At 39.1% G+C, this 11,019-nt stretch overlaps 1 protein-coding gene across 1 annotated transcript; it reads right to left on the reverse strand.

Moving 5' to 3' along the window:
* Positions 1–3,575: 3,575 nt before the first annotated feature.
* On the reverse strand, positions 3,576–10,767 carry LOC135629014 (B3 domain-containing protein Os05g0481400-like). Its single transcript, XM_065136109.1, has 7 exons — positions 10,556–10,767; positions 6,965–7,030; positions 6,434–6,532; positions 5,245–5,279; positions 5,003–5,174; positions 4,712–4,918; positions 3,576–3,995 (listed from the first exon to the last, which is right to left on the reverse strand). Exons 1-7 carry the CDS (start codon positions 10,625–10,627, stop codon positions 3,810–3,812), a joined length of 837 nt encoding a protein of 278 aa, XP_064992181.1. The 5' UTR covers positions 10,628–10,767; the 3' UTR covers positions 3,576–3,809.
* Between the last annotated feature and the right edge of the window lie 252 nt (positions 10,768–11,019).

Consider the following 11,019-nt stretch of genomic DNA (forward strand, 5'->3'; position numbering starts at 1 on the left):
GCATCACGATCGTCCGTCTCGTGGGTCCCGCTATGGCTTCCACGCTCCCGCTGCGCCTCCTCATGTGATTACAACTTAATCATAGGCACGCAGGCCCGACAATAAATGAGAAATATAATGGAGGTTCGCAGACCTCAATAATAATAATCACAAGTACACACATCACACGGTCCATGATCATCCGTCCACTCATCATACATCACATGTATAAATAATCATCATCATGTAGGACTACTAGATAATAATAAAATTAATAATCAACTAAACCTTTTAATTAATTAATATTTTCTGAAATCAGGGATATATAGGGAATTTCTCAATTCCTAAGGGTATTTTCGTAATTTGGACAAAAGACAGAAACTGGAATTTCTCAAATTCCGAGGGGCAAAACTGTCTTTTGCGCAGAAAACCCTAATACCCCCTCTGCTGCTGCCGCCGCCGCCACCCTGCCGGCGGCGCCTGTGCGGCGGGGCGAGGGCACTGCCCTCGCCTGCAGGCGGCACGCCCGCTGGCGGCGACGCCGCTGCGGGTGGGCGCCCCCTTCGGGCGCCGCTGCCTCCGCAGGCGGTGCTGTCCCGCCAGGCGGCCGCCCCTGTGAGGGGGGTTTCGCCCGCGGGAGTAGCGGCGGCAGGCGTCGCTGCAGGTGGGCTCCCCCTTCGGGCGTCGCTGCCTCCGCAGGCGGTGCTGTCCCGCCGGGCGGCCGCCCCTGTGGGGGGGGTTTCGCCCGCGGGAGTAGCGGCGGCAGGCGTCGCGCGTCGCTGCCCTGCGGCGGCAGGCGTCGCGCGTCGCTGCCCTGCGGCGGCAGGCGTCGCGCGTCGCTGCCCTGCGGCGGCAGGCGCCGCTTCCTTTCGGCGGTAGGCGCCGCTGCCCTGCGGCGCCTCTGCCCGTGGGTTGCCAGCCCCGCCGGCAGCAAGCCTGCTGCAAGCAGGCCGCCGGCCGGCTGCTGCAGGCACAGCGCTTGCGCATGCGCCGGCGCTGTGCTGCCTGGCTGCGGCTGCGGCTGCCGCTGCGGCTGCCGCTGCAGGTGGCTGCAGGCATGCAGATCGAGGGCAGCAACTGTTGTTGCCCTTCCTTGCTTTTGCGTCAACGATTTTGACGTCAAAATTCTTCCTAAACACAATACACGCAGTTCAAAACCAATCATTCGCACGAATAACCTGGCTCTGATACCACTGTTGGGAAATCATGGGGGGCGACATCATATGCGCAGCGGAAGAACAAGAAAACAAAAATCCCCGATTCCCAAAAAGATGTTCGTCGTCGTGCGAAGATTGGTGCGCAAAATCCGCAAAACACAAAACTGCGTATAGAGATTGTGTTACCTAGGGAGATCGTATATCCCTGTTTCCTTGCAGATCCTCAGGAGAGGGTGAAGGAGGTCAAGCGTCCTCCTCTCTAGCGGTGATCCACACAGCAGGGTTGCGACGACGCTCCTCAAAACTCCAGGCCTACTCTGAGGTGGAGAGGGAGAGGAGAATAGGAAGGGCAAGCAAAGACTCTAGCCTATGAGGCTGTGAATCCCTCCTATTTATAGAGATCCCGTGTCAAAACCCTAATGGGTCCTTTCCCTAGTGGGTATTGGATCTGCATCCAATAAGACAAGGGCTCCGTCGGATATCTCATATCCGAACCTCTACTCATCGCAATGCCTACCATATGTGTGTGACCCTCTAGGCCCAATATCGAGCTGGCCGTGAGTCATACCTGTCAGAACTCCTTCTAACTAAGTGAATTATTATCTCTGTAATAATTCACTCGACTCATCGACTACGGAAGTACTAGGCCACTACGCCGTAGTCCCCAGACGATACAGGGGAATCCAATCCATTGGACCTGTCTGTCCTCAGTTACCATGTACCTATAGTCCCTCATCCATCTAATATCCCAGAGACCGTATATCGAGCATGGTGCTGTCAGACCCATACGGTTTCTACTCGAGTCTCGCTCTAATCGGATTCTCCCGGAGAACTCTTTCTCTCTCAACCCGAATGACCCTGGCCAGGGATTTGTCTGAGCAAGAACACATGGGATATTCCTCTCATGATACCGAGAGTGGATGATCCTCTATCGACACTCAATAGCCCTCGTAAGGTCGACTACCACTCCCAATGACCAGCTGTACTAGATCTGGGAACAGCCAAACCTATAAGTCTGGTATCAAAGAGTGGAGCACTCATACAGGACATCCTTGGTGTCTCAAGTCTAAGAACCAGATACACCACTAGGACTACGGAATTATTGTCTGACAATAAGGCATCATCAACCATCCAGCATTCCGTAAGCGGATCAATCAGTGAACTCATTCTCCAATGAGCACCTGTACTGTATCCCTAGTGTCCTTACACGAGCAGCTATGAGACCAGCTGCATCCATCATATGGACGGGTATACAGCACACCAGTCTATCCGGTTATCACGATGTCCCTCTCGAGTAACCTATGACCGGGATTATTTAGGATATGTGTTTAAAGGTGAATCGATCTCATTATCGTGATCTCATCACGATCCGATTCCCATTGCACAAATCCAAGGACATCACAATATATATGCATTTATGCAATAGTTATAAAGTGATATACGCCAAAATATAATAAGCAAAAAGATTCTGTATCAAGTCACACGTGCCATCACTCACGTGATTGGCTTGCTGGGCACTTATGACTAGTAGTTTTTACCCTTCACATTGAAGGGATTTTCCACGTATATCTTGGTGTTCTGTTTGATTGTGTTTCCATTTTATTCCGCTACGTATTTTGGTCTTCTAGTATTTGTTCCTATACAAAGGTTATTCCTGTTTATATCCCCATCAAGCTCAACACACATTTAAAAAAGAGCATCCTCCATAGGTAGAAAATCCTAACACCTTTTTTTTCTCTAATATTACTCATAATATGTCTAACATAATTTATATTAAATCTTGTCATTCTAAATAATAAAAATATTAATCTAATCCTAAAGTTACTTATCATTACAATGGATCCTCAATCTACACCAAGAGAATGCTTTAAATAAGCACTCCACAAAATTATTAAGATTCGAAAAAGATAGTCTAAGTTATACAAGAACAATCTTATGTTAAGACTCTAGTTAGGAAAGTCCTAATTAAGAGGGGCATTCATGTTAATCTACCTAGTCGACCCCTATTAAAGAAATAAAGAGGTCGGCTAGGATTAGAAAATTATTTTTTAGAAAAACATTTGGAGTTGTAAAAGAATAGAAATCTTGAGTACGAGTCTATTAGGAGTTTTTCTTAAAAAAACATTAGGAGTTATAAAGGAATAAGAGTTTTGAGTATGAATCATATTAAGAGTTAGGGTTTAGAAGTCTTATAAATAGTCATGTATTCATCCCCTTTTAATAAGCAATAGATGAATTTTTTCTGCAACCCTTCAGCAGTAATTTGAAAGAAAAAACCCTATAGAGTTCCAAGGATGCCGATCTCCTAAAGAGATCAACCCCAAGCTTAGAGTTCTAACATCTTATCTCAAAATCACTCCAACTAGTATCACTTCAACATTAAAAAAAAAAAAATCATTATCAAAGCCCAAATCGGCTACAGGAAGACTGTACATAACATAAAAAACATATCTTTCATTTCCCTCCAGGGGTTCATACAGTCGTTCACTGATAGATCACAAGTGTCAACCAAGCCAGTAAGCATCAAATCAACTCAACCGCAATCTATTCCAGGTTGCAACCTCACTGCAGCTTGATAACCACGTCACACATTCTACAGGCCAATAAAATGTTTCCAAAATGGACTGACATGAATGCCAGAATATATGATCTATCTTTCTTTATAATGACAATCTAACTGTAGGCAGATTTTTTAGTCTTTGCGGGTTTTCTTCTAGAGCCAGATCTTGTTTTGAGACTTTGAGAAGCAAGTAACCGCTCCGGAGATTCTTCTGTTCCCTGTGATTCTGTGCCTTCTGTATGGCTATTCGTAATCTTATCCTCGTGATCTTCACTATCAATGGCTTTTATAATGTAAATCTGCAATCACATAATTAATGTCATGAACTTGATGCAGTTGTGATAATCAGACAAGAAATGGCTTCACTATCAATGGTTGATAATTAAGATCAACCAACACCCGAGATATGGACAACTCTACCCAAGTCAAACTCCAGTTATAAGTATATACTACAACAGTACTTGATGCAGTAAATGTCATGAACATTGATGTAGGTGTGGCAGCATCCGGTTGTCATCTCGGTAGAGTTCTTCGAATATCATTCATCAAAGTATGGTATCTTTGATATCTTGATCCGTCAGAATGATATCAGCTTCCAATAAGTAAAAGTTCTCCTTCGGTAATGTAATTAGATATGCTCAGATGTATGCTGCAAAAACTGAGAGTGACATAAAATGGATTCACTACCTACCGAATTAAATTTTCACAAGAGCAGACCCTTTCCCTTTTTTACTGTAAACTTTCATTTAGTGTTATTTAAGTCCAACAATCAGATTAGTTTGCTATTCATGACAATTCAATTTTGATCCTGCTACAAGACAAATATTCAAGTGTGTACATATTGATTCCTACTAGTTAAATGGTTTCAGATATAATATTATGAAAGGCAAGAATTATCAGTCCTAGTGGTATTCAATATATAATAGTTGAGAGCATTCAAGTCCAGTTTAATATGCAAACTGATCAGTAAATTGACAGACAAAAGATGAGAGCATAAAGGTGCACAGAAAGTTACCTTAAATCTAGCTGGTTCCCTTAACTCAAATACCAAGACATCACCATCTTCCAAATTGTGTTCCATAGCAAAACCTCTCCATCCACCACTTAGACCAGTCCGGTTTCCGATGTAGATGGCATCAAATTCATTTCCATTCTCATCTTCCAGTACCATTTTCAGTTCATATGGAGGAAGATGTTCCTTGCAAAACCTCGTCGGAAGACCCTTATTACAGCATATAAACCCTTTTTATGCTTATCTTAGGCAACTATGATATATCTCAGCTTCATATTTAAGCAAACAACTTACAAGCCAAAAGCAACTAGACACATGCGATCGAACCATAGATTTGATAAAAGATGGGTAGATTGGATCTAGATTGCTTTGAAGTTCCTCAGCTTTCTCTACAGCACGATGTTGTTCTTCGTATGATGCAATTCTTCCGGTATACACCCTTCCACGTTGTTCACTCTTACAGTATCTGGTGAAAATGATATGCATCAAAGTAACATACTTCAAGAAACATTGCAGGAGAGATCAATAAGTGATACCTTCTGCGATGTGATCGAAGTTCTATATCATCCACCTGAGGAAAATTTCTTAGGAACTTTAATGAACTAGCTTTTGTAATTGGAAATTGTCAGCATGAGGTAATGGCAGAGAGCAATAATTAATTACAGATGACAGGCTCCTCAGGTTCAAGAGAGGATTTGTAGTTTGTCATGACATGAACTTACCTTTCTTTCTAAGCCTCAGAGCTAAAGAGCTATACCACACCTTAGAGATAAATCTGACCTTTTGCATATTAAATCAACTAAACAACACTGATGCTACACAAGGGAGACAACTCATTTATCATTAGTGGTGAAGTTGTGGTCGAGATGAACCTAACAATTTGCATTACTACACAAAATTGCTACCAATCTCCAAGAAGTATTGGAATTTCATTGGACCGGCTTGCAATGGTCGAGCATGCTGCTGCTATCAGTTGTTATGCACATAATGTTAATATCAGTATTTGAATGGCACTGCAACAGGCTACAATCACCCTAAGTGTGCCATACCCTACTTTTGGATATAAACATTCATGTGCTACTTTGAATTAGGTTAAGAATGACGGTGCTTCCATAAATCAGCCCCCTTCTAAAATCATTTAGCATTTTAAATAGGCAGTGAATTTCTGGCCAGACATTTCGGCCATAGACTAGGTAAAGGTACAACTTTACTTTTCCAACAATTGGTCTATTCATTCACAGTCATCTCCCAATCCAAAAGAAAATACACTAAGATCTAGAAAGCACCCATATTTTCTAGACCTCCTGTCTTTATAAAAAAAAAAAAATTGAACACCTTCCTTCTAATCCAAACTGGTAAAATAAACAAAAGGATCAAGTGCACATACAAAAATAAACAAAAGGATCAAGTGCACATACATGCATTGCATGGTATCTCAAAGAATAGCACTTGTAAGTTTAGTCTTCTGATATGCTGGATACGAGGATATGTGAAGACAACTTTTGTGCTTAATCCATGGGCTTAATTTTTTCAAAGATATTTGTATTTCTAGAAACTATTGAAGGATATGTTTTGGACTAAAATCCAGAGTCAAAACCGAACATCAGATGTCAAGATATACACTTGTGATGTGAACCTTTTTTTTCCTTTTTCCCACAAGCCATGTGTGCACTTGAATTAAGACACAAGCCTTGTTTTTCTTGTCATGATACGACACATTCTTACTTGATCACGATATGAAGGAACTAGATTTCTAGCTCTTGAGGAACGCCTTATTTCCATCTTTCCAAAATTTTTCTTCATTTTGGGGCTTGCACGAGGTTTCTGCAATTAAAAAAAACTAATGAACACAACAAGGTCTCATATAAACTTTAATTTAAGAGTATGGTTTCTACTAAAGATGCAAAAGACATCACATTTCAGAATTCATTTATATTGAATATTCAGGTGCACAATCGTTGTATGTTTTTGCAGTGACCAACCAGGCACCAAGAAGCAAAATAACAAGAATGCTTTCAGTTCTCTAAACAAATGTCCTAATCTTCACATCAAATATCTGATCAATAATTCAACTGCATACTCAAGAATAAATAAAAAAATAAAGTACTTCAGACATAAAAGTTCTTGAATAAGCTAAAAAAGTGCAATTGTGTTAGCAAGATTTTTCAAAATTTATAATCAATACATAATAAACAAGTTAATTTTCAATTGCAATAGAAGTAATAAACCGAACCTCAGGCTCATAGCTGAACTTACCAATAGCTTATGCTCGCACTTTGCAACTTCTAAGAGGCTTTTTGAGATACGTGATATCCCTAATTCCTTCTCCACCAAAGAGAATTAAAAATAATAATTATTAATTAGTAGAGAGATACAACATGGAAACTATCTTTACCATGAATCATATCCATCTCACGTCTACAAGTGTAAGAATAATTATAAAAAAAATGCTTTTCAGAGAAAATTTGTAACTACCAACATTCCCAAGGTTTTCCTCAACATGTGATTCAATACTAGTCATTTTATTCAGCACAAAATATGTTCATATCATTAAAATATATTATTCAGATTTTTTGGAATTTTTTTTTCAAGACAACTTGATCAATCCTCGTGGTTCTTCATGACCAACTGATCCAAGTAATGGTGAATTTATACCACATTATCCAATGGTCAGTTGGAAACACGGATCTCTTATTTACCACAAAATTAGTCATAAAACTTAGAATCCAGGTCACAAATTCCATCTAGATCCTTCTTTTAAAATATAATTAAATTTCCACAACAGTGTTAAGTCCAGAAAACAAGCAACAGCAAACGATTGTGTGTAAGAAATTGTGCATTTGACCTTACAGATAAAGAATAATTTCAGCTAAAATCTATGTTGTCCCTGAAGATATTGCACTAAAGCTCACAGATTCATGGTGGTGAAATTGTTTCCACATTAATTCAAGAATATATAGGCATCTCATTATGCACAAGCTATAATGAAGTATATCACCTAATAGTTAATATCAATTCAAGTTACAAGTTACAATGCCCAAGTTACAGTGTTCTAAAACTGGCAGGTTGCTTCCTACTGCTAGTCTGCTATCTATTCTCTTTTACATTGCTTTTCACACAGATCTATATATTATTCTTATATGGCATGTCACCTTCTTCCATGATAGGCACATAGGTATGAACCCAGCCTAATCATGGAATAGCACCCTTGTTCTGTGCTCTAGTCTCACTGTTCTATTTAGTTGTTGTGGCAAACAAAGACTTACAATTTTCCTCCTCCGATTTACACAACTGCAGTGTAAATCTTAGTGACTTAGCATCTTACCAATTTTACCTATGTTTTCTCTGTTCTAAAAGGCAGATAAAAAGGTTGAGCTCATGCATCTCCCTCCTTGACATTCTAACTCGGAAATAAGAATTTTACTTTCTTGTGCAAGTCCAACAACTGACAGAAGTTGCCTTCCATTTCATGGTACCTCCATTTTGTTTGATAAATCTTATAATTGATATGTTTTATCTTGTTGTCATCCTCATAATGTTGAGAGGGTGGGCCTTGGTACAATAGTAAGATTGCTCCTTTGCAACCTAAGATATCAAGATTTGAATCACAAAAATAGTCTCTTTAAATATTTAAAGGTAAGGCTGCGTGCATTAACCCCCTGCATTGGCGGGAGCCTCATGCACTCAAATGTTATACATAGAAAACTTCATAAGAATCAATTTGGTAATGTGAAAATATATTAGCATTTTGTAGAAAAGCATTGAACTTAGAGGAGTAGGGAAAGAACAAAATCTTTGAGGTGAATATGTGGAGAAATCCCTCTTACACCTGTGTGAGCAGATTTCCACTTTTGTCCACAACAATTTTCAGTATTTTTCTTTCTTATATTTTAACATCACAAGGAAAGTCTTTTTGTCATGAATTCCTTGGAATCTTATTGCAGTATGTTATTTCAAATAACCTCTTTTGAATACCATTTGAAAAATATTCAGCCAATATTGTTAATCCCAAGGTCTTCAGTTTCGAATAATACCACCCAATACGGGCGATACATACCGGTCCGTCAGCAGACCAATATACAGACCGCTCGTTACCAGGCGGTTTATATATATATATATATATATATATATATATATATATATATATATATATATATATATATATATATATATAAGGTGATGTCACGTTACGTCGGCAACATCACCTTTTATAAAAATATTTATATATAAAAAAATCTTTTATATATAAATATATATATATAAGATTTTGCCGATGTTGCCGAGGCGACATCGCCTCGATTTTCTATGACATCGCCCCATGGGGAGAAGAGAGAGGCGACATTGCCGAAATTTTATTTTATTATATATATATATATATATATATATATATATATATATATATCGAACGGTATACCGCTCAGTATACAGTACCGTACTGAGCGAATGTCGAAACTTCAATACAGTACAATATTTCAATCCTTGGTTAATCCAATCATATTCTTGACCAAAAATATAATAGTTGCTCATTTATATCTGTACTAAATTCCTACATATTTTCTAGGTCATTCCTTGTCTTTATGCTATTCATATATACACTTATGAGAATTAAAAATATTACATTTTTTTTCATTCTACAATATCATTCACATGCATCTCATGTTATCATTGTGAAATATGTTTGCTCCCATTTCTAATATCAATAAGTAGGTTTTTCGAGTTAAAATTATCATTCTGTAGTATTGAATAAGCAATTCTGGTCTGGCATACAATTGTTTGAATATGTGTTTGTGTTTCAGATTCCTATTCCACCATTCAAGCAATTATTATCATCAGGCTAGAGAAAATTTTGAACTTTGTTAACTCATCTTACTTTGACTGGATCATATAGACCCCGTTTGTCATTGTTTATACTTACGAAAATGCTTATAAGAAAAACTACCTATATTTACAAGCTCATTTGTTGGTTTCTTTTTATAAAAGCACTTTTAAAGATAAGGTTGTTCGAAGAAATTCAAATAGAGTAGAGATGAGTTTGCAACTTCTACATGAGAATAAGCTTTCACAAGATATGTCAAATGCAAAGAATTAATAACTTCTAAAAAAAAACACTAGATTATCAGCATCTACTTTGTTTAGAAACTCCATTACAAACAAGTCACCAAACAATCTATCCTTCCCTTTTTTATTTTTGAAATGTCCAAATATACATTTTGAATTTCCAATTAGTTATGTTCTTTGGATAATTGATCGACAATTCAGCAAACTTTGTCTGGTGGAATGCAACACGTCCATGATTAGATGCAAGATTGGAATTGAAAATCATACAAAATCTATTTACATTACGTTCAAGCTTGGAGTAACAGAAAAGAAACGTCTGGATTTTTCAAAGATAAAGATAGGATTTAATACTCATTGCAGCTACACTCATAAGCCATTTGGCCATATACTTTTAGCTATAATGATGTATGGTTTCCTTCCACCGATAAGTAAAGCCATCTACTTTCCAGAAGATCCCATTAATCCTTTCCAGAGACTACCCGACTCATTTGAGGCCTAAAAGAATCATCTACAAACCTAAACGAAGAGCAAAACCGTGTAAAAGTGATCGATATAAGGCGTTTAATTACCAAAAGCACATGTTATAATCGTTATACAGCGTCAAAACTCTACCAAATGCAACAAAGTTCATCTTTTTTTGTCTGTTCAAGGAAAAGACACATGATCAAACAGAGAAGATCTTATCTGTTCTAGAATGAACGGAGCTAAAACGAAGAAAAGAAAAAGAGATGAAGAATGAACCAAGCAGGGCGTGTACCATTTGCTCTTCCCGTTCATTAGGAAAGTTACCTCGAGATGCTTAAGGTTTTGCTTAACTCTCTGCCTCCGGAGCTCTTCATACGAGTTTGGATCGGCAGCCATTTGCTATTCTGTCAGATGAGGGGGTTGGGCTTAGCAGCCAAAGCCTGAGCTCATGGAGTGCTTGTTGTGGCGTCCTCGCACACTCCTTTGGGGCCAACAACGCGCAACAGTGGAGAAGAAAAGAAGAGAAAGCAAGGCGTCGAGAGTTGAGACGGAGTTTGAAATTTGAACCCCCCCACCATGGAAGCGTCTTGTCTTGTTCTGGTGCTGATTGATACATGCATCGCTGTCCGTCCGATTGCCTACCGAAGGTTGTGATGTTAGAACGGGGCTTTTATTTTATATTTTGGGTTTGCCACCCGTTTGACGGGATACCTGCCTTCTAATTGGTGACGGCTGTGGGACTCATCGTTCCATCGCCAGATAAGTACGTTGTCGGGTAATGTGTTAAC

This window comes from Musa acuminata, chromosome BXJ3-1 (assembly GCF_036884655.1).
Source record: "Musa acuminata AAA Group cultivar baxijiao chromosome BXJ3-1, Cavendish_Baxijiao_AAA, whole genome shotgun sequence".
Lineage (NCBI taxonomy): Eukaryota > Viridiplantae > Streptophyta > Magnoliopsida > Zingiberales > Musaceae > Musa > Musa acuminata.